This window comes from Saitoella complicata (assembly GCF_001661265.1).
Source record: "Saitoella complicata NRRL Y-17804 unplaced genomic scaffold SAICOscaffold_31, whole genome shotgun sequence".
Taxonomy (NCBI): Eukaryota; Fungi; Ascomycota; class Saitoellomycetes; order Saitoellales; family Saitoellaceae; genus Saitoella; species Saitoella complicata.
Window position 1 is genome coordinate 49585 of NW_017567022.1, and position 23141 is coordinate 72725.

At 51.9% G+C, this 23141-nt stretch overlaps 10 protein-coding genes across 10 annotated transcripts; 4 read left to right on the top strand and 6 right to left on the bottom strand.

Moving 5' to 3' along the window:
* Positions 1-250: 250 nt before the first annotated feature.
* Positions 251-1777, bottom strand: SAICODRAFT_62782 (MFS general substrate transporter; the record flags this gene model as incomplete). The annotated part of the gene is made up of 2 exons (XM_019169944.1): positions 251-829; positions 881-1777. 2 exons carry the CDS (start codon positions 1775-1777, stop codon positions 251-253), a joined length of 1476 nt encoding a protein of 491 aa, XP_019020887.1.
* Positions 1778-2286: 509 nt separating this feature from the next.
* On the top strand, positions 2287-3434 carry SAICODRAFT_68182 (uncharacterized protein; the record flags this gene model as incomplete). The annotated part of the gene is made up of 2 exons (XM_019170363.1): positions 2287-3226; positions 3341-3434. The coding sequence occupies exons 1-2, from the start codon at positions 2373-2375 to the stop codon at positions 3432-3434; spliced, it is 948 nt and encodes a 315-aa protein (XP_019020888.1). The 5' UTR covers positions 2287-2372.
* Positions 3435-3571: 137 nt separating this feature from the next.
* Positions 3572-5116, top strand: SAICODRAFT_22183 (uncharacterized protein). Its single transcript, XM_019166530.1, has 2 exons — positions 3572-3948; positions 4060-5116. Exons 1-2 carry the CDS (start codon positions 3769-3771, stop codon positions 4771-4773), a joined length of 894 nt encoding a protein of 297 aa, XP_019020889.1. The 5' UTR covers positions 3572-3768; the 3' UTR covers positions 4774-5116.
* On the bottom strand, positions 5024-6064 carry SAICODRAFT_32264 (uncharacterized protein). The gene is made up of 5 exons (XM_019168164.1): positions 5803-6064; positions 5697-5741; positions 5534-5647; positions 5359-5472; positions 5024-5310 (listed from the first exon to the last, which is right to left on the bottom strand). Exons 1-4 carry the CDS (start codon positions 6012-6014, stop codon positions 5364-5366), a joined length of 480 nt encoding a protein of 159 aa, XP_019020890.1. The 5' UTR covers positions 6015-6064; the 3' UTR covers positions 5024-5310; positions 5359-5363.
* Positions 6065-6129: 65 nt separating this feature from the next.
* Positions 6130-7933, bottom strand: SAICODRAFT_32265 (uncharacterized protein). Its single transcript, XM_019168165.1, has 5 exons — positions 7827-7933; positions 7390-7776; positions 6867-7343; positions 6618-6812; positions 6130-6564 (listed from the first exon to the last, which is right to left on the bottom strand). Exons 2-5 carry the CDS (start codon positions 7513-7515, stop codon positions 6280-6282), a joined length of 1083 nt encoding a protein of 360 aa, XP_019020891.1. The 5' UTR covers positions 7516-7776; positions 7827-7933; the 3' UTR covers positions 6130-6279.
* Positions 7934-8785: 852 nt separating this feature from the next.
* SAICODRAFT_32267 (uncharacterized protein) lies at positions 8786-9413 on the bottom strand. The gene has a single exon (XM_019168166.1). It carries the CDS (start codon positions 9348-9350, stop codon positions 9027-9029), a length of 324 nt encoding a protein of 107 aa, XP_019020892.1. The 5' UTR covers positions 9351-9413; the 3' UTR covers positions 8786-9026.
* A 4517-nt stretch (positions 9414-13930) lies between these two features.
* Positions 13931-14868, top strand: SAICODRAFT_32271 (uncharacterized protein; the record flags this gene model as incomplete). The annotated part of the gene is made up of 3 exons (XM_019168167.1): positions 13931-14555; positions 14671-14752; positions 14813-14868. A coding segment is annotated over one exon (521 nt), but the record flags the coding sequence as incomplete, so codon positions are not given.
* Positions 14869-15429: 561 nt separating this feature from the next.
* Positions 15430-17429, bottom strand: SAICODRAFT_62690 (NADPH oxidase B; the record flags this gene model as incomplete). The annotated part of the gene is made up of 6 exons (XM_019169933.1): positions 15430-15743; positions 15799-16230; positions 16283-16464; positions 16516-16661; positions 16720-17273; positions 17342-17429. 6 exons carry the CDS (start codon positions 17427-17429, stop codon positions 15430-15432), a joined length of 1716 nt encoding a protein of 571 aa, XP_019020894.1.
* A 297-nt stretch (positions 17430-17726) lies between these two features.
* SAICODRAFT_22188 (uncharacterized protein) lies at positions 17727-18902 on the top strand. The gene is made up of 2 exons (XM_019166532.1): positions 17727-18298; positions 18353-18902. The coding sequence occupies exons 1-2, from the start codon at positions 17812-17814 to the stop codon at positions 18739-18741; spliced, it is 876 nt and encodes a 291-aa protein (XP_019020895.1). The 5' UTR covers positions 17727-17811; the 3' UTR covers positions 18742-18902.
* A 2466-nt stretch (positions 18903-21368) lies between these two features.
* Positions 21369-22406, bottom strand: SAICODRAFT_62754 (Nucleotidyltransferase; the record flags this gene model as incomplete). Its single annotated transcript, XM_019169939.1, has 1 exon — positions 21369-22406. A coding segment is annotated over one exon (1038 nt), but the record flags the coding sequence as incomplete, so codon positions are not given.
* Positions 22407-23141: the final 735 nt, after the last annotated feature.

Genomic DNA, 23141 nt, shown 5'->3' on the forward strand with positions numbered 1-23141 from the left:
TCGTGACGCAAACACGAACGGATATGAATGGGACGACTCGACGCGTGGGCGGGCGAGATGAAGGGAGAATATCGAAGAAAGGAGTTACGAACAATTTGCTACAGCAGCGACATTTTTATACGCGAAACGAGTCATTTGATAAACCTAAACATTTCATAACAACATACAAAACCCGCAAGAAATGCAGCAACACAACGCCCTCGAGCTGCCACTATCATACAAACGTATTCCACCCATACCGTAACCCCACCTAAATCGTCATCCTGAACTCCGGATGCCTATAACCCAAATCCTCGCCATCCCTGACCTCCGCCCACCTCTCATTCCTCCCCCCCGCATCCCTAACCTTATTCTCCCACCGATTATACCACACAGTCCCCGCCGTAACCAACCACGCAACACACAGGAACCCCAAATTGATAGCATGACCCGTCTTATACCCCGGCGCATCCTTAGTCACGTACGTAAATGTAGCCACGAACGCCGCCATATTCGCGATAGCGAGCTGGAGCGCTGTCCCCGTTGCGCGGGTATAATGCGGTGCGAGGTTGTTAGAGAGCCATGCCATCACAGTGGGGGAACCGGGGAAGATTCCGATGGAGGCGAGGAAGGTTCCAACGTATTTTGTGGTTGGGTTGGAGGATGTGAGGAGGAGGAGGTAGCCGGTGATACCGAGAGGGGTTGTGAGCATGATGAAGTATCCGCGGCGTTTGAAGCGGTCGGAGAAGTGAGCTGTTGTCAAGACTGAGATTGCGCCGCAGATGTAGGGCGGGACTGACAACAGTTGAGTCTTGGTGGTCGAGGCGGTGAAGGTCTTCAGAATCGTCGGCTAGACAGAAGTTAGTAAGAAGGAGGGAAAAGGGAACAGGGAGGGGCATACCAAAAACAAGGAAAACGAATAGATCGGTGTGATCAAACAGAAAAAGATCGTGGCCGTCAACCACGTATTCCAATTCGCCACCGCCCTCCAAACCTGCTTCCCCTTGAACCCAGCCCCAGCTTCATCCTCCCTCGTCACGCCTCCATCCAGAATCAACCTCTCCACCGCAATGTGCCTCTCTTCGCTCGTGAGGAATGAGGCACTGCCGGGATCGTTGGGCAGGAAGAAGATGGTGATGACGCCGAAGATAACGGTGACGATACCTTCGATGATGAAAATCCAACTCCATCCAAGTAAGCCGCCGATTCCGCGCATCTGTGCGATCCCACTCGCCAACAACCCACCAAAAGCCCCAGACAACGGAGCAGCAGTATAAAACAGACCCACCCGATACAACAACTCATGCCTCCGATAAAACGTACTCAAATACAAAATCAAACCCCCCAACAACCCTCCCTCAAACATACCCAGAAAAAAGCGTGCGACCAATAGTCCCTCATAACTCTTCACAATCCCCATCAACGTTCCAACAACGCCCCACCCAATCATGATTCCCGGCAAGAAAATCCTCGGTCGAGCGCGTTTGAGAACGAGGTTCGCGGGGACTTCGACGATGATGTAGGAGACGTAGAAGATTGCTAGGGCGACGTTAAATTGGGTTCCGGTTAGGTGGAGTTGGGTTGTTAAGCCATCGATGCGGGCGTTGCCAATGTTGGAGCGGTCAATGAAGGCGAGGAGCCAGAGGCCGAAGATCCAGGGGATGATGTGAAAGTCGAGTTTACGGCGGATCTTTGCTTCGAGGATGGGGTCGATGGGTTGGTCCGTACGAAGGGAGACGGAGGGGGAGAGGGTTGCGCCGTCGGTTGCGGCGACGTTCTCGACTTGTTCGATCTTCATTTTGTCCATTTCGTGGTATGTTTGCTGTTCTGCCATCTTGGTCTTCACTCTTCCTCAACAATTTCAAAGATCGAGGAGCAGCGGGTCGCCTCTTAAGCACCCAGGATCGCCTCCGTTACCCCACGCTCGCTCCCATGTTCCACAGCCGCGGAAGGAAAGCTGGATAAACTCCAATAAGCGAACAAGCGAGACGCCCCGCACTTCCTCCACAGCTGATCCGCATGCTTCCGCTATAGTAATGCGGGGAAACCTTATGTGATCCACCGGGAGATTGAGGAGGGTGGAGCACCAATGAGAACGGAAAGGTGAGAGCTGGTCGGGCGGTACAGTAACTGTGATGGGGGTTTACGGTTATTACGAATTGAATTGAGAAAGAGATGTCTCCTTGATTGATCACAATTGCTGGGTCAACAGGCGTCGCCAAAATCATCCGGTGCTCGCGCTAGGGAGCCTTGCAGGATTTCCCCGCTGCTCAGCTCGGGCAATCCCGCCGTCACCAACACCTTCAATTCCCATCGATCCCGTCGATCCCATCAACTATCTCCCTCAAAAAGACCCTCCTCTCCCGTCACCAACCCTCAAGCAACAGATCAGAATGGCAATCGGCGACAACCCCGAAAAACACCTCGACGCAGAACAGCACGTCCGCCGCAACCCCCACCCCGACTTTAAAAAAGTCGAAGCCTCCCGTCCAGACTGGGAAGAAGATGCTTCCCACTCCTGGCACTACACCAAAACCCGCTCTCCGGACTGGACGCCCGGATCCGGCGCCAACGATGACGTATGGACGAAAACCGATACCGTATCGATTGATCCATACGAGGAGGGCCGTCGTGCGGTCGATAACTACAAGTTAATGATCTCCGGGATCGTTCCCCGTCCCGTCGGGTTCGTCTCCACGATCAATCCCACCACCAACGTCCCGAACCTCGCTCCCTTCAGTTTCACCCAAATGGTCAACCACGACCCCCCAATCTTCGTCATCGGCTTCGCCTCCTCCATCGCCGAGGCAAAAGACACGCTGTCGAACCTCCTCACCACGAAGGAATGTGTCATCAACATCATCTCCGAAACATACATCGAAGCCGCAAACTACACCGCCATCGACGCTCCCTCCCACGTCTCAGAATGGCCACTCTCCGGGCTGCATCCCGCACCCTCTGTCAACGTCCAGCCCAGTCGGGTTGCTGAATCACCTTTCAGTATCGAAGGTACATTGTTGAATGCGCAAGAGTTCAAGAATCCGAGCGGAAAGGTGACGGGAACGATGTGCACAATTCAAGGCGTCTACTTCCACATCCATGCCGCCGCTCTCAACGCCGAGAGAAATATCATCGACCCGGCGGTTTTGAGACCGATTTGTCGGTTGGGAGGGATTTCGTATGCGAGGTTGACGGCGGGGTTCGAGTTGCCGAGGCCGGATTATAATAAGGAATTGGAGGGGGAGAAGTATGGGGAGGAGTTGAAGGAGGCGGCGGGGATACTTAAGGTGCACGGTGATAAAGAGAGAGATGCGTTGGTGGGGGAGAAGTTGTAGGTAGTTATATTGGCACCATATCATAGTGAGAGGATCAAGAGAAGACACACGGGCACTCATGCCACGAAGATACCAAAAACCAACCGGAAATCCAAGCGGAACCCAGCTCCCCTGCTCTAAAACCCTACTACAATAACTTTCTCCCTTCTCGAGCTCTCCTGTCCATACCATCCTCGGACCGTGCGTTCCGACTCGTCCCTACGCATCCGTCATGGCGTGTGCTCTAGTGGTGCAGATGGGAGTGAAGCTTAGTCAGAACGGAAGACTTTTACGAAAGAAAACACTGCTGCGTTAAGGGAGGACATTCGTTCAAGACGACGAGGTTTGTTCATTACGAAGAACGAACCGCTCGACAGATCACTCCGCCCCACACGACTCCGCTCCTCCGCGCTATACGACACGACCCGGGTGACAAAGACGAACAAACGACAGACGACAACCAACGACTAGGAGGATGATTTCCCTCCGCACAACCTCCTTGACAATCTCCCTCTCCTCACTCCTTACAAATGCCCTAACGACCCTTCTCGCCCGTCAATTACCAGCAGACGATTATCTTATGAGTGATGCGTTGAGTTGGTATGCGTGGTTTGCGGTGGGTGTATCGTGGGTTGGGGTTTGGGGGGCATGGCGGGTATGTATCTATCTTCCCCCATCTACCCACTTCCTGTGTTCATCTACCGTCGCGAGGGGATGTGGATGGTGCGGTGCAAGTGAGTGAACATGGCTAATGATGCGTTGATAGCGAGACGCAACAAAGCTATCCTTCTTCTCCGCCTACTACACAATCGAAACAATCCTCTCCTTCCTCCTCCGCACATTCTTCATCTTGTGCATCTTCACGTTTCAGCAAGATCTTTGTACGTTTTTTACGCGGACGCCGAATACTTTCTCGCCGATTCATGAGCATATCCCACACGGACCTCCACCAGCGCACCATCACGCCGCACTCGGGGGTCCCGGAGCAGGGGTTTACGAGGGACAATTTGGCGGAGTGGTATTCTTCGACGGCCCCCACCTAACCGAACAAACCTGCCGCAACCTGGTCGAGACCCTTCCCATCGAATCCCTCGTCTCCATCTTCCTCGCGATTGGAGCCGCGGTACAGGTTTTGGGCGCGGTTGTTGTGCATCGGTATGCGAATGAGTTGTGTACGCGGACGGAGTGGAGGGAACAGAGACGGAGGAGGAGCTCGAGTGTGAGTAAGGAGGTATGGAGGGTAGAAGAGATGGAGGAGGGGTTGCCGGCGTATGAGCCTGCTGCTCCGGCGTATGAGAGTGAGGAGAAGAGAGGACAGGGGGTCGAGGTGCCGTTGCCGGCGTATATGGATATCGCTGCGAACGAAGCAGAGGAGCGGGAACAGCAGGAAGAGAGCGTGCAGGAGAGCGTGAGGGTTCGTGGACCGGTTTGTGCCGGGGTTCATTGTGTTTGGTTTGAGGAGGATGATTTGCATTTCTGATGGGCACTCCTTGTCATGGGTGCTTGACGGATCCGTGAGTGAGTGTACGATGGAATTGACATACGATGCCTTTTGCTTTGTTTCTCTTTGAGTGTTTCTGCTCGGGCAGTATGATTTACTGGTTTGTATCTTTTGTTTTGTTCGTTTTTCCGGAGTTCGTTCAGCTTGCAGTTGTCTTTGATGCATTCATTTTACGGGTTACATTATGATTAGGGATGGGTTGGAAGGATAGGACACGGCTAGGTCATTTTCAATGCTTTGCTTTTCTTGAATAACGTCCCTTCTATGTGAAAGCGAGCGTGGTAGGCTGTGTGTTCGATGTGCAAACGACCTTGTTGTCGTTTCGCCTTTAGCTTCGTACGTACCGAGACCTCATGATCCGGCAGTCGTTTGAACTGTGCCGTAATGGGGGACAGTATCTGAATTCGAAGAAAACCGTCGAAGTGAGAGCACCCTTCATCACAACGGCAACGAACGGCACGCCCTTTCCTTGATCACGGGCATCCTGACAGATCACCACGATGTGTCGCTAGCACCCTGTAGAGCCGTTAGCCTCGCCCATACGGACAATGGCAGCGATTCTACCCCTTTCACGTCGTCTCCCGCTGACAATACTCCAATAACGCCATCATCTCCTCCGCCTGCTTCTTCTCCAACTCATCCTTTTCCTCCTTGTCTGCCTCACCCGACACAACGAGCCTGTAAGCGCCACTCAGTCAACCAAACTGTGAAATAACACACTGCAGCTCCAGGCGCTTACCTCTCAACACGATCGACAAACTTCTTGGCCTCTCGCCGTGCTGTGCTTAGAGAGTTTCCCGTAGGATCCCAGGTGCGGATCAAAACTGGGTGAGAGATGCGGGAGAGCCACCATCTACGACAGCTTGTGAGCAGATCATCCCTAATTAGGATTGTGAACGTACATGCTATTCCAGAAATCTTTCTCCCTTCGATGCAATATCGCATGCCTACACCCACCATTAGCCTCCTCCAGCTCCTCTTCTCCGCTCTGACCTTCAAACTACGTACCAGTAATCAGCACTGATCTCCCCATCCATACTCTGCGCAATTTCATGCGCTTCATGTAAGTTATCGTTCCATACGTGTAAACCAGACTTGAAGGTGTTCTGCTTCTTGGGGAGTTGAGCGATCTCGCCGGTGAGCGAGGCGTCAAAGACGGAGGTTGGGCAGAGAGGAGGGAGGGAAGTGCGCTTTGTAAGTTTGGAGGCTAATGAAGACATTTCTGGATTGACCGAGGTGAGAAAGTCCGGAATCCAGGTGCTGCCAGTCCTACGTCGGCTGGACGTCATCGCGCGGTATCGTCGAATGCATGGCATAATCAAAGTGTGAGTCACAGTGGGTTGAAGGAGTCCATTGTAGCTATATATTCCGTGACCAGCACTCAACCTTCATCTCACATGCCGGCCGCTTTCTGCTCAACCCGGATCCGGGGCAACTGTCCACCCTGACCTCCTCCCTGCTCCTCGCACTTCACCCAGCAATCCTTCATCTGGTGATATAGATGGTCTCGTGTGTGCCCCCTCGAATGGTAACCGTAGAACTTCTCGCGCAGAAAAGAGTCCTCCATCGCGGCAGAAAGGAGAAGGATCGGTGAATTCGCACGTATTCCGGTCGGCAGTGATCGGAGCGCGTATGTGAAAAGTACGAAAGCGACGAAAAGGCACACAAGCATTGCCATGAGGAATAGACACCCCACCACTTGACGGCTATTCCAGCGACAGGTTTGTAACCAGTGGCTTCGAGATAAGGACGATTGCCGTAAAAAGAGCTCTTGTATAGGCATAAGCATGGATCACGAAGGTCACGTTCGAGGACTGACCTACCAAGAGCGTGCGAGCTGCACCATACGCAGCGATTGTGAGTTTGGACTCAAAAGCCGTTGAGTTGAGAACCCGAGTGTGCTCATCCACGGGCCACGACAGAGGAAAACTGCGATAGTCGACATCGTTTGAGCCGTCGCTCCGGAGGATAGTATCTCCCATAATCCATGCAATTCCGTTTACCAAATACTGACTCATCTGTACAAGATACTGTCAGGTAGATGGTCAGGATCGGTGTTGGCCTAGGCTTACCATTCCTAGCAAGCCCACTTGGTCCGTAGGATGACCTGCTGTCCTGGAGGTTTCGTTAGACCTCAACGTACAGTTTTGTAAGTTTCTCTGGACAAGTTGACAATCTCCAACGACCTCGTCCATTGTTGAAGTACATTTCATCACATAGGCCCATCCCAGTGTTCCATTGTCGGTCGACGTCAAGGTCTGCATATAACGCGTTATGTTGCTGCCAAAGTTGCCAGGGACTTTGCCGGCAACCAAAAATAGCAAATTGAAATTGCCACTATCGTCGTAGGTAGTATTCACATCAGCACTTCCGTTCCTGTGCATGATTATGATGGGCGTGTTCATGAACCGTACTAATTGATCAACCTGCATATTGGAAGTATTAAGACTCACGTTTAGGACTGGAACGTGCCCCCCCATATCCAGGTTCAGACTGATGTTGAATGCCATTTCGTCGACCGTTGTGCACTGGACCAAAGGCATAGCTCCCTAGTATCCATTAGACCCTGTGTTTGAGAATGGCTCATCGTCTCACCTTGATACCCCTCCAGGTCTCATCTTGGGTAGAATTCTGCTTAGTCGCAGACATCGGCCACACAGCCCCACTCTGAGGATCCTCCACACTGGTAGTGTTCAACCCAATCGCTGCCTGAACAAGCATGCTTTTGGTAGGAAGTATAATCCTTTGGAGATCAAAGACACCAACAAAACACCTGCCTTGTTGTACGTAGAAATCGTAAGATCGGGATTGTTGGGATACCCAAACGACTGATTACCGAAATGAGCAGTAACGTTTGAAATGAATTGGAGACCGAGCTTCGGATATGGTGCTTGATGAAGGACGGCGCCGGTGGCTACCAAAACGGTAAGATATGCGACCATGGTAGCCACCGGTGCTTTCGATTGAAGCCGCCTTGCCCACCTAACCTTGTCAGTTAGTCGTGATTCCATCGTCTAACGACCATTACGTACCACATTGAGACTAGAGTGCTCCAGTACCGAAAGCCTCAATCACTCAGTGCATCGAAATCACAAAGTGAAATACCCCCTCGCTGAGCTTCCATCCATTTCAGCTCCGTCTCAAACTGAACCAAAGCCATACCCAGCAACACGACCAAGATCCACCCCACACTGCTTGTGACAAGAGAGATCACAGTATCCACGGCAGCAATGCTCCATGACTGAGGACAGAAGACAAATACGCCGTCGCGAGCCGTGATATCATTCTGTGATGCCAGCAGGAACAAGCCAAAGCAGATGAGCAGCAAAACGACAATTACGAGGGAAACCCAGGAGAAAACCTCCGCGGTGCTCGCTTGCTTTATGACACGAACCATATTCAAGCCTTTCGCGCCCCGGTTGACACGCATGGTCATAGAAGCGTACTCAGCGTCAGAGACCGTCAATAGGGGCTGACCTGAATCATCGCCGGCTATATAAGATACAGCAGGACTCGCAGACCGACTGGACACAGCGGAGCCATATTCACTGGGCGATAGACTCGATTGGGGTGGTAATGGACGAAGTAAAAACGGCTGAGGTCCAACATCTGATAAAGCTCGCCGATGCGTCTTCTTGTGCGCTAACGAGTTGACCCACTCATGTTCTTCATGCTGTGTGGAAAGTGATTCGGCATAGCCATATGTGTTCTCGTCAAAAGGACTTTGAAAAGGGTTAGCCATCGTAGTCGTGCGGATCAATCAGATGCTGTATATATCAAAGGACCTTCCACACTTGAACTCGAAGAATCAAAGATATGGTCATCATATATAGATTCAGCAAGTGCAAACACAAAATAACCGGCCCGCAAATATGCGGGAGAACCGAGCCATATGGCACTCGGCCGTTATGGTCCGCGAATAATTCGTGCGGACGCACGGTGGCCGGCTTCCTACCGAGCCAAGAGAATCTCGTAACAACAGGAAGCACAGCGCCTCGATCATGATTATCTCTGCGAACTAGCTCGTTCGGGCAATTGCATCGAAACAGAGATTGGCTGAGACCCTTGGTATCATATGGGCAGGGATATCGACCGGGCGTGCGAGACGCTGCAAGCCCAAACCTTAATCACACCAATTGCCCTAAGGTGGCCAATTATGTATGAGGTACGTATGAGGAACTTGGTTGATAGTTCGTAAACATGCTGCTATTGTTCTCAATCTTGCAGTCATCTTAATCGGCACCTTGCACGAAACGAACTGGTAAGGTCTGATCCTCCACGCCCATCGCTCGCTCCCCATTCCGATGCCACGTATCTGGAGCTCTGTTCGTCTCGAGTACTGCACCAAGTTTAAAGCGACGATCCCGGACCTTTCGAACGACGTCCTGTCTCTTACAACCGTCCGTCCTTGCAAGCTCCTGGAGTAACTCAGGGTCAGAGGTAGCTGTAGTTAACAACATCGCCGGTGAATTTGCATGAGCGTTGATTGGAGAAGACCGAAGAATGTAGTTGAAAGAAATGAACGCCAGGAAAAGGGCGAATAGCAGGAACACCATAAGGTATGCACCCCATAACTTGAAGGCTATCCCCGATCTGTGCTCGTAGCCTGTGGCATTCGTGTACGTGTTGACTCCATAATAGGAATTCAGAAGCGTCTTAGCTGCTGCATTGTGGGCCAATTGCAATTTCTGAGTGAAGAAATCAAAACTAGGTAGCGGCACGCTTTTGTTGTCGATTTCAAGAGGAACGTTCGTCCACAGGAGAGGGTACGTCCGATTCGCAGGGAAATCATCAAGGTCTGGGTTGGCCATGTGCCAGGCCATTCCGTTAACGAGATACTGACTTAGCTGTGACGGAGGTCGGTTAACTTTCTCGGAATATGCGCCATGGAACTCACCTGACCCAACAAACCAGGTTCGTCTGGAACGGGATGTTTGGACACCCCAGTCGCGTTATCCCGAATCACACAGTGTTGCAACTCGCGGCCAACCAATTCGCAGTCTCCATTGACTTCTTTCATGGCGAAGGAGCATTTCAGTACGTATGCCCAACCGGCGAAAGTCCTGTTACGCCCATCGATATCGTACCATTCAGACGGTTGTGCCCAATAAGATTTTGTGATATAGTCCGGCAAGTCGTAATAGTAGCTGCCGCTGACTATACCTGACAACATAAAGGTGAGATTGAATTGGTCGGTTGTGTTGTAAATTCCAGACTGCTCCGGAAGGATGATACCGATGAAGGGAGTATTGTGAAACTGGGACAGTTGAGTGAGACACGTGTCCAATCGACTATAGTTGACCGAGAATGCCGGGATTGACTTGTTACTTTGTGAGGGAGGCCAGCCCATGTAGAGCACAGGATCCGGTACCAGTTCGCAAGTCACACCAGGTAATGCTCCGGTCACATTATACCAGGTTTCGTTCAGAGTGGCATTGCCAGCGCCAGCAGGAGTCGACGGCCAGACAGCTCCGCTCTTGGAATCTTCGACGCTGCTTGTATTGAGATTGAAAGCAACGTTCAGCATGATACCGTTAACCGGTAAAATGATGTTTCCCATGTCAAAGATTCCCGTGTAGGAGCTATAATTGTACTTACTCACAACGAGACTGTCATTCGGGTATCCAAAAGCCTGTGCTTCAATGACGCTCGTCTTCTTGAAGCCAACCTTTGGGTATGCTGCCTGGTTCAGGATCACTCCAGTTGCGATGAGGCTGATCAGGTAGAAGAGCATACAAGTCGCTAACCATCGGGATTGCAAGCGACGTGACCACCACATCGATGCGAGCGTTGTCCAATACCGGAAACCATGATCACTCAGCCCGTCAAAATCACCAAACGCTATGCCATTTTCCCGATAAGCTTCGATCCATTTCAATTCGGCCTGAAGTGCGATGAGCGTGACGCCCATCAACGCAGCAAGGATCGAACCAATCAATGAGGCTACCAAAGATATGACAGTGTCAACCGCGGCAACGCTCCAGCCAGAGGGAAAGAACACAACCACTTCATCACGCAATAGTAGATGTTTTGCTCTGGTTGTCAAGACCAAACCGACGATGAGCAGAACGAAGACCAATAAACACAAGGCGGTCCAAGTGAACAAGTCGATGTTTTCCACTTCTCCCCATATTTTTCGAAACGGCGAGCTGGGCGTGATCACGACCTCGGAGTGCCCCAGAATCCTTTCGTCGTCGGCTCCGAGAAGAGAATTGACACTGTCGTCACGTGGATGTTCTGTCCTAAATGGCGAGGGAGTACTTCCACCTGAGACGCTCGATCCAGCATAACCGGGAGAGTAATTGTCATACGACGGCAGAGATCTGAGAGGAACAGGGCGGGCAGGTGAGCTAGAAAGGGAGCGGACGTAGGTGCGCCTCGAGACAGACGGATGAAGATAATGATCCGCTTCGCCATGACGACCAGACCTTTCGTCAAGAGCGATGTCGTTGTAAGTCTCGTTCATGGAGTCGGTTAGAGACGGCCAGGTAACGCAGACGATCCATCTTATAACCCTTGAAGGCTGTTAAGCCGTTAAACGACCTTCATCGACAGGCGCCTCTTCCCGCCTCGCATGCCACATGCCAACCTTCGGGCCGTAACGACGGGAAAGAAGGGTTAAGCCACCGTCCTGCTGAAAACAGCAAACACGTCGAAGAAGCGGCCCTCAGGCGGCGAAAACTTCAGAACATGAATGCTGATTTGTCCGCTAAGGTGGTATGGAATCCATCCTTTCACGTTCAGTACGATCATTGCGCTTGAAGCTTCACGACTGCGCGCAAGCGAGACTGCAAGGGCCCGCAAACCCGGACCCCCGACAACAACGACCTGAATCCTATCAGGCTGTACGCTTGTCATTCAGCATTTTACCGCCATGCAAGACTGCTTAGACAATAGAAGCGACAAGTCGTATGCCGAACATGAAGTCCTGGGCGGGTCCTCAGTACATTGTGAGTGTTGGGCGGTCGGTGCTGATGCATGTATGCTGGTTGAAGAGGCCCATGCGTGTCAAAATGCGCGAAGGCCAATTCAGAGCAAACATCTGGAGCCAGCACGGCGTACATATACACACGTCGAGGCTCAAATGGCTTTCACAAAGCCACTCACGGTGGTTGCCTCGCTCTGCATCGGTACAATGCGCATTTTCTGAGGGACATGGCAGCGTTCACTCTCATTTCGCGATCGGCGGTTTCTGAGTACTGCGGGCAACGTTCAAACCGCCTGTGTGACGAAGAGCTTAGCTGTGAAGCATCATTCTTCGAATTTTAACTCCCCCTTGGTCCTCGGTCTGTTTGCTCTGATCGAAGCTCCACTTGTCTCCCGGTGGGGTCTCTCCTGTGAGCGCGACGGGAGTGCCCGCAGCACAAGGCATTCTCCTTGGAGTAGTGGTTGTCAGCATGCACGGCCCCGCTTGAAACTGTATACTGAGAATGTCTGCCGAGGTTCTGACATGTGCCGCGGCTTAAAACTGGGAACATGCGGCCCTTCTTTGATGTTTAAGGGACTTGCGTTGAAATGCCCCTTAAACATAGTTACGGGCCGTTACGCAGACTTTCCGTCTGTCTTACTACTGCGGCATGCAGTATGGCAAAAGCGAGGGGAAAAAATCTTTTATGAGTTGTGGAGGTGCCGCCAATTGTGCGGGACGTGATCAAGAACCATTGCCGGTGGATATCCGTATAGTTATCAAGAGCGTGTTCAGCCGGCGGCAGAAACGATATGAATCCCGTCAGAAGAGTCAGCGAATGCACCGGAGGTCTTAAAGTCCTGTGGATGACGCTCATCTCGTGTCCACGGTTTGTACGGGCGTGGGGCAACGAGGAAAATACGAGACGCAGTACAGCTACATTATGATGATAGGTAAACATGCGACGGCTACGATTGCCTACACTTAACTCAAATCAGAGAGGGTTCGATGATGACGAACTATATGTTCGCCTCAGTCGCTCAACAGGGGTCGACCCCCACCATGAGACAGCAGAACGATACATACGGGTCTGAAACGTCGGTTCTACTGCTAGCGACGAACCTGGGCGCGCAGCAACGATCGTCTCGGGAAAAAGCTTAAGCGTTTCAGCACATCAAGAGCTTTCATCGAAATTTCAGATGTGACCTCGAGATGGCAGATAGCCGTGTCGTTATGTACTTTAAAGATTTATGAGACATTGAGTATGGATGGAGGATCTGTGCGAGTGGTTCTCCACGGGTGACATCCATTTTCGCGGGTGGCTTTGCTACAAACATCAGGTCACAATAGCAATCGTCTGGTATACAGAATTGTATACCTAGGTACTGAGGCACATTTCTATGAGCGACTGCCCTGGTGACTCCTGAGTTTTACGGTTTCCCACCCAACTGCGAAGCGCGGGTACATGCAGCCGGCTCATCCCAGGGCATCTGAGCTCGGTTGACGTGCGTCAGCTGAGCGGATATCTGCATTAAGAGGCAAATCCCCGAACCTTAATTTGGCGATACTTGTGATCTTCGACTTACGTAAGCGAAGGGCATCTCATGTTGAGTAAGCGGCGCTTACCTTTTAACTTCGTGTTGCACGGAGAACTTGGGTTCGCAATTTTTGGGCTGGCCGAGAATGACGTTCGGTGAGGAGACTACGGCGGAACTATGCCACGTCTATGGAATGATATGGCGAAAGAGCTGCGTCTACCACGCTTTCACGGGTCTTATATTCTTCGATCTCATCGAGACATGTGTTTATCTCTTATCATTGCGGGATGGATGGGATGAGGAGCATGCATTGTCACGTCAAGGGTCCTTTATTCTTGACCTCCCAAGATTATCCGAGTTTAAGTTAATCGGCTTCATGGTGTACGTACGGGGGCGGTCAAGCACGCGTGGTCTTCAGCTGGAGGATTGCTAAGCCTGAGTCACAAGAACGCGATACGAGGGATGTCGAGCCCTTCCCGCGGTCATCAGAATTCGAGAAATTAAGGTGCACCTTAAAGGTTCCCGGGTCATGACAAAGAGCTGTTGTCCAAGGGTGGCATGTTTACTGCCTGTATATGGGTACAATCCGATCCTTACGGAGACCAGTACGAAAGGAATTCGCGACCACGGGGAGAATGTGGAAATGAGGAGATGAGGGGAATGTGAAGAAGGATAAGGAGCTGCCCTAAGCTTATGTGCATTTTAAGGGGAACAACCATATGGTACGCCCCTACAACATCGCACGAAACGACCGGCAATGACTGTCTCCTCCATTCCACTCTCGCTTCCCGCTGGTCACCGTGGAAGCCTATAAACAGTCTCCGTCACCCCGCCCAAGCTGTTCCTCATCAACACACTCTCATCTCTCAATCACTTGATACTTCGTTCAATCAACATCTCAACATGAAGGTTTCCATCATTGTCGCTGCTCTTTTCCTGGGAGCGTCCAGTTTTGTCGCTGCGTCTCCGGTCCCTACCGTTGGGACCACCCCTGGCGTTATTCCCGCCCCTCCCCCGAGCTCTTCACCGCAGTCGGGGGGTTCCACGACCGCTATGGGTGGATCTGGTGGATCTGGTGGATCTGGTGGTGCCGGTGGCAAGGCCAACGGAGGTGACGGCGGTGACAAGAATGAAGGTGGCAAGAGCGGTTCTGCGAAGGCGTTTACATCTCTCGTCACACCATCAGTCGGGAAAACTGCTTATGATTTGTAGCAGTAATGACAGGGGAAGTAGCGCTATCGCCGGTAATGTTGTCGGTAACGGTGGAGACGGCGGTTCCGCCTATGGTGGTGATGGTGGTGCCGGAGGCAATGCCCGTAAGTCTTGACCTTCCATTTGCCGTTGTGCGAGTTCCCAATGACTAACTCACTAGGCGCCTCGGCCGGGAATTCGAACTCCGGATCCCGTCCTGGTGGCCGCCCCCGTAATTAGTCGCCGTTGGTACCTACCCGAGCAACAATGTCAATGCTGTCAATGGTAACTCAGTCAATGTTCGTGGTGGAAGATCTTTAAAGTAAGTTGTACCTAGGACTGGACGTGTCTGGACAGCTTATTAATTAGGTGACTACCTCAGGCAAAAACAACAAAAAAATGGTGGAGTGATGGTATTGTAGGATTATTGTCTTTACTTCTTGTTGAATTGATTTTTCTGGGGCAGGTTTGCTGCTTCCTTTGCTGCTTCCTCTTTCTCTGTACGCGAGGTTATGTTGACGTTGAGTTTCAATATATCATCTATTCAGACACATTGAGCGTGAGAGCTTAAGAATCCTGAGGATTGGAAGTTCTTCATCATGAGCTGTGCACGAATACCTGTAAGCGATTCAACATGATAGCCAAAGCTCGGAGATGGTCAGTTCACAGGGGAGCGAGTTGTTTATCAGCGCTGGTAGCATCGTGTAGCTTGAGTGGCTGGCAGTGCGTTCCGCCCAGGGAATCGTGAACATCTCGTCCCATGGGCAGGGAGAAAGGTAATGTCCGTACATGTTCCGCAACTGTCCACCTATAGCCAATCAAGATACATTCAGAGAGAACCTGCTCATCTGTATTTGATCTTTCTAGCAATCATAAACGATACCAATGGCAATATATCGGCAATCGAACGAGCGGTCTACCTCAAAAATGCTCCTGCTCTGCTTTGCTCTCCTCCCCACCTCACCTCTTCTCCACATATGCCCCGATAGCCCCTTCTTCCTAGAAATTCTCCTTCCCATACACAAACCTCGTCCCATCCTTCCCCGGCTCACTCCACTCATTACACTTATTATGCAACGTCTTACTCAACACCTCCGGCCCACAAAAAAACACACCCACATCCGTCGCCGGATGCAAACTCCTCACACTCTCAAACACCCTATCCCAATCCGGTCTCCCAAAATTCGTAGGGGAGCGAAGACCAGTGATAGCGTCGACCGTAGCTCCAGCATCTTGGATCATGATGTTTTGTGCGTCGTCAGGTTTGATTTTGAGGGTGAGGTAGGTGTGTATTTCGATGAGGTGGCCGATATCTGTTACAAATCTGTTAGCGAGGCTCCAATATGGATCCTGGGCGAGACAACTAACCTTGTGCTTCAATCGCCAATAACAACGACCGGAACCACTCCAGACTTCCAAAATCCCTAATCACCCAAAAGAAATACACCTTCGCCAACCTTCCCCGTCCCTTCTTTCCCAACCCACCAACACGATACCAAATACTCTTCAGAATACTGGCAAAGGGCGTGACACCAATTCCTGCACCGACGAGCATGGCGACTTCATACTTGAACACATCCTCACTGGCGGAGCCAAAGGGTCCATCAATCATCACGCGGGGAAGAACACGGTGGAGGGCGGGGTCGTCCATTGATTGCGATGGCTGCGAGGTATCGAGACCAACCAGACGAGACGCACGAGGATCACCCCGAATATCGCCCCTCGCTCCACCCTCCTCCTTCTTCGTCTTGTTGTCAAAATCACACCCCAACCTCCTCGCGAGCATCGTCGTAAAATCACCTGTTCGTCGAAATCAGCCTAAAATCCACAGGCATGATGAGCTTCCACATACCAACACAACGGATATGCACACTGATGAACTCCTCCTCCGGCGCACTCGTGAGCGTAAACGGATGATACTGCACCAAACTGATTTCGGGACAACAGAGGAAGATGTACTGTCCAGCCCGCGAATTCACATTTTCTTTCTTGATTTGGATTTCGCAGACGCGGCTGGGGTGTTGAATGACTTTCCTATTTCCAATCACCGTCAGTAACAGGAGAGGGGTGGGGAGGTCGACGTACGAGATGTAAGTGCGATGCGTCCCACGCCATTCCCTAGCCGCACGCTCGAGTCCGTAGATAACCCCACCAACGAGCCAATACTTCCAAAACACCCCAATCTGCGCACAAAACGGTGGACGATCAGGTTTGATCATGCAAAACGCTCCCTGTGAGCAGTATGTTAGCCTTGTCAGCCTAAAAAGACGTTCAGATCATTTCACTCACATGAATCGACCACGCTCCAAAGAAGACGATGAAGAGATGATGCGTGCTCCAAAACCGGTCATAGCCGCCGTTGGGTTTTCGACGCTGTTTTTCGACTGCGTACCACACCATAATGCCCAGTGAGATGAGCATGACCCACCCCGACGCCCCCGGTCCCGTCCGGAAGTTCGCCAACAACCATCCCTTAACCCCAAGATTGGCACTGGCCGCTAACCTCCCAAAATTGACAAAGTGTGCAAAGGTATGAACCAAAGAGAAAAACACAATACTCCACGCCACAGCCTTATGAAACTCGATATTCGCATCGAAGGGAATAACACCATTCAAAGGTGTCCTCCTCGCCAACGAGATCAAATTCCTACACACAGGCAACAAGATAAGGGCTACGTCGACGTGGAGCACGAGGGCGGCGGAACGGGCGATGGCATAGGTTGGGCCGAAGGTTGCGCGGGCGGTGGTGAGGTTGTCTTTCACGGAGTAGTTCATCATGCCGAAGGAGAAGACCAAAGCATGAAGGAGAATGAATACGCCGTAGGTAAGGCGGCTGGCACCTACTCCACGACATTTAGCACTCGTTCAGTGATGGATGAGAATAAGATGGGGTAAGAAGGGGAAAGCGTACCTTCGTTAACCATCCACTTATCCAGCCTCTGCCCCAAACTCAACTCCGCAACCGGCGTCAGCTTTAAACTACTCCCATCACTGCTCATTGTGACACTCCTCTGCATGACAGTCGTTAAATTCCTCTTGCTTGACATCTTTCCCAAAATTGCGTAAATACGAAAATCACGAAATCCCACGGGGCTACACGAATCCTGTTCGTTGAGTTTGGCGGTGAACAGACCAGCTGTTCAATGGATGGGTATGAGGAAGGAGGAGAGGAGGAAGTGAAGAAGAAATAAAGCTCAACGGGTTAAATTGATGGCAGGCAGGGGGGGGTTTCGGGACTCGGGGAGGAAGGGGAGGAGTGCGTCAGTGTGTTTCACGTAACCTGGACGAGGAATGATCAAGGAAAGACAAGGGCATAGAAAACATAGATGCTTCCCAGAAAACGAAGGTAAGAACTCGGCAAAATGATGACGTTTTTCAGGGATGTTACTATTAATAGCATCACACCCCACATTTGACCATAGCGTTCATCAACAGCAATCGTCAGCGATACGTCCCGTGTCAACTGTGCAAGTATTTGGTAGGTTGCCTTCCTCTTTGCAGGACAGTCTACGTTCGGTACCGACAAACCGCCCACAGATTCCAGTTACACCCGACCCCCGTCCTCCGCAAAGCAACTCGTTACGTTACCTTCATCTCCTAAGTTTACGGAGGTTCAGAGCAATTGGATATCATTCAAGCACAAGCATGGCTTTCCTAATCGCAAGCCTAACAACCTTCGACTCCCGTCTCCGGCGCATCGAACACCTCCTCTCCCCACCTTTAGCATCCGCAGACGACAACGACGCACCCGCGACCACCTCAGAAACCGAACCACAAACCCTCCAATCCCTCGTCGCCCGTTTAGCGGCCTTAGACAAGAGCGTCAACACCCTCCTTGCCGGCATCGACGTCAACGCAATACAAAATGGTGCCAATCCTAAGAAGATGGGCCATTGGAACATCTAGCTAACGACATGCACAGTCATCCCACCATCGTCCCTGACAAGCGAGGAAGAAGACCTCAGTATCGAGCAGAAGAGGGCAATCATCACATCCCCAAACACCCCCGATATCCGCCAAATCACCTCAAACCTCCATACCCTCCAATCGCTCCTCCCGATCCCCACCGTCCTACCACTGACTTCATCGGCATCACCGTCAAATACCGCAACAGCCCAGCGCTTGACCGACCTCCGTCGAAAATTAGAGGAGGATGCAGCCATGAGTAACCAATTGCGAAGACGAACAGTGGAGGTACTCGAGGTTTATGCACAAGGCGTTCAAGAAGTTAATGAGTGGTGGGTTGGGGTTGAGCAGAGGGGGAAGATAATTGAGAGGGGCTTGAGGGCTAAGGAGGATGTTGAGTATTGAGGTTATCGAGGCAGCGGAGAAGGATGGACGAGGCCGTTGAAGAGACTGACGATTACCTGTTTGTGGCTCACGAGGAAATCATGATACGAAAGATTGCATCTTTCTTGAGCGATTTGGGAAGCGAGATGGAAACCTCAACGGGGTATTGAGGACAGGCAAACTCCGAGCACAGATAGTGGCCTATCATATATACCAAACGTACTGCGCAACAACAGAGCATTGACCCACTCATACTCATGGGCTTTAGAGTGGACAAGAAGTTATGACATGTTTTTCGTGTTTTCGTCTAATATTACGTTCCTTATCCATCCCCTCATGAATCCAATCGAAACGCCATAAAGCAAATCAGGTCACTCACTAATCACAATAAAACGAGCTCGTACTGTTGCAGATAAAAAAACAAAAAACGAAAAAAAAAGATAATGGAACCGAAACCGACGCCCAGCTGACCATGATCTTTTGCTGTTGTGACGCTATGATTGTTGTGTGCAGTAAAATGATGCCGTCGTTGTTATGGTCTGCGAAAACAAGAGACAATGAAAACAAAGTACGTATGCCGACCGACCATGGCCGGGGTCGGGTAGGCAATGATAAAGTACAGTAAAAGACATAAACGCCGGTGGAATCCAAGCGAACCGAAGCGATGTAGCCAAAAGCATGTGCATCCCAGCAAACCTTAATCGCAACGCTGCAGCTTATTGAGCAGCAGTAGCGGTGGGTGCAGCAGTTTGCTTTTCATCAGCAACAGCCGCTGGCTTCACATCGGGCTTCGTCGCGCTCGCGCTCTTCTCCGTCGGTCCCGCAACGGCAGCACTGCTATTAGCGGCCTGGCTCTGGCTCTGGCTCTGTTCAGCCGCCTTCTTCCGGGCCTGGGCATTGTTCTTCTTCCGGTTCGAACCGGACTTGTTCTTCCGAGATCCTGGCTCCGAGAACCCATCGCCATTCTTGCTAGCAATCGAAGCTTCACTGCCGGCCTTGGAGGTAGGGCGGGTAGCGGCTTTGTCGGGAGCAGCGGCTTGTTTGCCATTGCTGCTCGCAGGGCGAGAAGCGTTCTTGTTCTTCTTGCCCTGTCCGCCACCAGAGGAGTTCGGACGGGAGGTGTTCGCGGAGTTATTGGCAGAGGAGTCCTTCGACTTCTGGTTCTGGCTATTGCCATCACCCTTCTTGCCCTTACCCTTCTTCTGAGACTCCTCAGCCTGATTCTGCTTTTTCAGCTGGTTCTCATGAGCACTCATCCGCCATGCAGGGACGTTCGTCCAGATGACCTTCGAGCTACCTCTGCGACTGCGGGTAGGCGAGGTGTCAGAAGACGCCTGGATAAGAGCATCCAGGTCTTGCTCAGGCGAGAAAGGAGCAGGCGACACTGTAGTCGCGGGCTCAGGAGGAGGCGTCGAGAGAAGGTTCGTAGTAGAAGACGCAGCAGACTGCGAATGAGCCTTGAGCAAAGCACCAGCATAGGTTCTCGGCGCAGACGGCAAGTTCGCAAGAGCATTATCCGTCTCCGGGCCCGGAGCAAGGACGATCGCATTGGCAGGCAAAAGCCCATTCCCAACAACGATATCCGCAAACGTCGAGTTCCCGCGTCTCAAAGTAGGCGGCTGGCTCGAGCTCCGAGCCTTCCCCTCAGAAACAACAGTCAACCCCTTATGACGCTCGCCCGTAACAGCCGCAGCAGCCATTTCCTGCCTAAGCCTCTCGACTTCCTCCTCGACCTCGGTAGCTTTAGCCCACTCCTCGCATTCCCTCTCAAGATCACGCTCTTCCCACCCACCAAAGACGGACTTGCCGTTATCACGCTTATTGTTATCGTGTTTTGGCGGCGTCGTCTGCGGTCGTTGAGGAGGAGCCTGCTGAACAGGAGCAACCGTCGTCGTGGCCAAACTACTCCCAGAACTCGTCCCAAGGCTCAAGTCAGAATCAGAATCACTCGCCTGCGTCGTAGAGCTCGTTGAGATCTTGTTGCTCATAGCCGCACTCGCTCTCCTTCCGCCACCGGGGCCGTTCTGCATGTTCGGAGCACCATTAGGTCTATACTCCCGCGCACTCGAGGTACTCGAGTAACTCTGTCGTCGCTGACCCTGACTCTGAGATCCAGAATCATGGTGCTTCGTAACCTGCTCAATATGTCTAACGATATTGCTCCTCGGGCTCGCGGTGGCTTCGAGAGCAGCGGGAGCACTCTCCGTCACATTGGGTGGGGGCTGCGCACTCTGCACGGCATAGTAGACTGGAACACCATCGGGTCCGTAGACGGGGATATAATATGTGAAGGTCTGTCCCGCAGCAGCTGCCTGATAGATCGGATGTTGCCCATGAACTGCAGAAATATCCCCAGTAACCATAGTATTCGGCACCATATACACCGGTAACGCCGCTTGCGCCGCAGGTCCAGCCGTCTGCCGCCAATTGTTCATATTGGCACGATTCGGGTTCGGATGCGAATTCGTAAACCCATGACCTTTCTTGGGGATAATATTGTTTGCTGCCCTCGGGTTCGGGTTCTGCCTCCATCCGCCCCTCCCGGTCCACTTCTGCTGGTTCGCGTATCGCAACTGCGGTTTCGAGCGTTCCTCAACAGGAAAAACATACGGCGCACAACAATCCTCCACACTCGGTCCAGGCTGCACCTCACTCAAACACCCAAACGCCCGGCGAAACTCGAGACACAAGCCCTTCACACTCGTATCATCCGCCGTGTTGCCCAAGTTCCTGATAGTATTGAACGGCTCCTCAACGCACAACCGATTATTCTGCATCAAATGCCATGCCTTCTCTTCTTTATCCAGCAAACACCCATGCCGGACCGAGATAACGTGTCGATCATAATCGAACTCATACGCGAACCGTCTGAAGAAGGCATACAATAACCCACCAAGCGACTCATCATTCTTATCCCCAAACCCTCTGAGAGATTCCAAATCATCAAAGAACCCAACATCGACACCATCGACAATCTTTTTCTCATACGGTATCCGATGTAAACACGGCAACACAGGTGGATCCCGCATCTGCAGAAAGTTGATGATCATACAGATCCAGGTATACGAAGTCAACGTCCCCCCACCCGCCGCATCATTCAGAATCCGACGTTTGGCCCAATACTTGATAATCATCGCCAACGGCCTCACCCTCGAATCCAGTTCCACATAGGCCTTGACCAATTTCGTATTATGCAACGCCAACGTATTGTTGACATTCATATCACACGCAACCATCAACTCCGCATCCCAGACCTTCACAATCGGGACCTTCGCCCCCGGCACACACACGACCCTCTCCATCCCCTTCGCACTCAACACGCGTGCAATCGCACAAACCTTCAACCCCAAATCCTCCCACCCAGGCCAGATGATACACACGTCGACGTCACTCGTAGTCGTACACAATAAATTCTCCGTACTCCCAAACGTATGTACCTGGATATCCTGCCCAGGCCACGCTTCATTCAGGATACTCTCCAGGCGTTGGACAAACATCGCTCTTCGCTCATTACTGTCTGGACTGGGTAATAACCGCTCATACAACCTTTCCACATCCACACTCAACCGATCCTCCTCCTCCCGCGTCGGACGCTTCTTTAACCCATCTTTCGGTGCGGGGAGTTTCCCCGTTCCCAAAGAATACGGGATACGTCTCCGGGCATTCACGAGTGCCGTCTCGTACATACACTCCACCATCTCCGCACACTCCTTATGCACCTGCGGCTCACTCCGTGCACTCCGCGGGCTCGCACCGCCAGCCCCCACAGGCGACGGCGACCGCGATAATGGGTTATGCAACGTGACGGGATGAATGCTCGGTGTGTTTGGGAGGGACTGGGAGTTTGTGGATATGAATGACATATCCCTGTTAAACGATGGTCGGCGGGGTAAGGCGTTCGGTCCTTGCGCTGGCTGTGTGGTGACCTCCGCCACCAACGTCCCACTTCCTAAATCAACTCCTCCGTGGGTTTGAGTTGTTGTTACGGGAGGTATAGGCGGTAAATGCGCATATGTCGGCCGCTGATGCGGTAGCATACCCGTCGTTGCTACTGCTGTTTGCTGAGGTTGCTGTTCCGGCAAATTCTGCGAGTGGCTTATTGCGTCACTAACAAAATCTCTAGGCATACCAATCTTTTCAGGACCAATGTCTCCTGCTGGAGGGGCATGTGCTTCAATCATTGGTGGTGGAGACGCTATTGCCGTTGGTACTGGTGCCGGTGTTGGTGCATGCGATGATGAAAATATCGACGACGGCATGCTTGAGCTTCACTACACGTTGGCTCTGCTCGTGATGTGTAGACACTCAGGAGAGAAATGCGTAGAATGGAAACTGTCGTGAGCTTTCAACGCTGGACTGAAGCTTGGGAGTAAATGCTGTCCGTTCGCCGTCTCGTCTCGCCTCGCTATGATTGTAGCCGT

What these genes read in the sequence shown, in the direction of transcription:
- SAICODRAFT_22183 (XM_019166530.1), top strand. Translation starts at nt 3,769, where the DNA reads ATGATTTCCCTCCGCACAACCTCCTTGACAATCTCCCTCTCCTCACTC. An exon ending in GGGTTTGGGGGGCATGGCGG is followed by an intron (nt 3,949 to 4,059) that starts GTATGTATCTAT and finishes ATGCGTTGATAG; the next exon opens with CGAGACGCAACAAAGCTATC.
- SAICODRAFT_32264 (XM_019168164.1), bottom strand. Translation starts at nt 6,014, where the DNA reads ATGTCTTCATTAGCCTCCAAACTTACAAAGCGCACTTCCCTCCCTCCT. An exon ending in GAGATCAGTGCTGATTACTG is followed by an intron (nt 5,742 to 5,802) that starts GTACGTAGTTTG and finishes TGGTGGGTGTAG; the next exon opens with GCATGCGATATTGCATCGAA. An exon ending in AAAGATTTCTGGAATAGCAT is followed by an intron (nt 5,648 to 5,696) that starts GTACGTTCACAA and finishes AAGCTGTCGTAG; the next exon opens with ATGGTGGCTCTCCCGCATCT.
- SAICODRAFT_32265 (XM_019168165.1), bottom strand. Translation starts at nt 7,515, where the DNA reads ATGCTTGTTCAGGCAGCGATTGGGTTGAACACTACCAGTGTGGAGGAT. An exon ending in AGACCTGGAGGGGTATCAAG is followed by an intron (nt 7,344 to 7,389) that starts GTGAGACGATGA and finishes AATGGATACTAG; the next exon opens with GGAGCTATGCCTTTGGTCCA. An exon ending in GTGCAGCTCGCACGCTCTTG is followed by an intron (nt 6,565 to 6,617) that starts GTAGGTCAGTCC and finishes TGCCTATACAAG; the next exon opens with AGCTCTTTTTACGGCAATCG.
- SAICODRAFT_32267 (XM_019168166.1), bottom strand. Translation starts at nt 9,350, where the DNA reads ATGGTGTTCCTGCTATTCGCCCTTTTCCTGGCGTTCATTTCTTTCAAC.
- SAICODRAFT_22188 (XM_019166532.1), top strand. Translation starts at nt 17,812, where the DNA reads ATGTTACTATTAATAGCATCACACCCCACATTTGACCATAGCGTTCAT. An exon ending in CGTCAACGCAATACAAAATG is followed by an intron (nt 18,299 to 18,352) that starts GTGCCAATCCTA and finishes CGACATGCACAG; the next exon opens with TCATCCCACCATCGTCCCTG.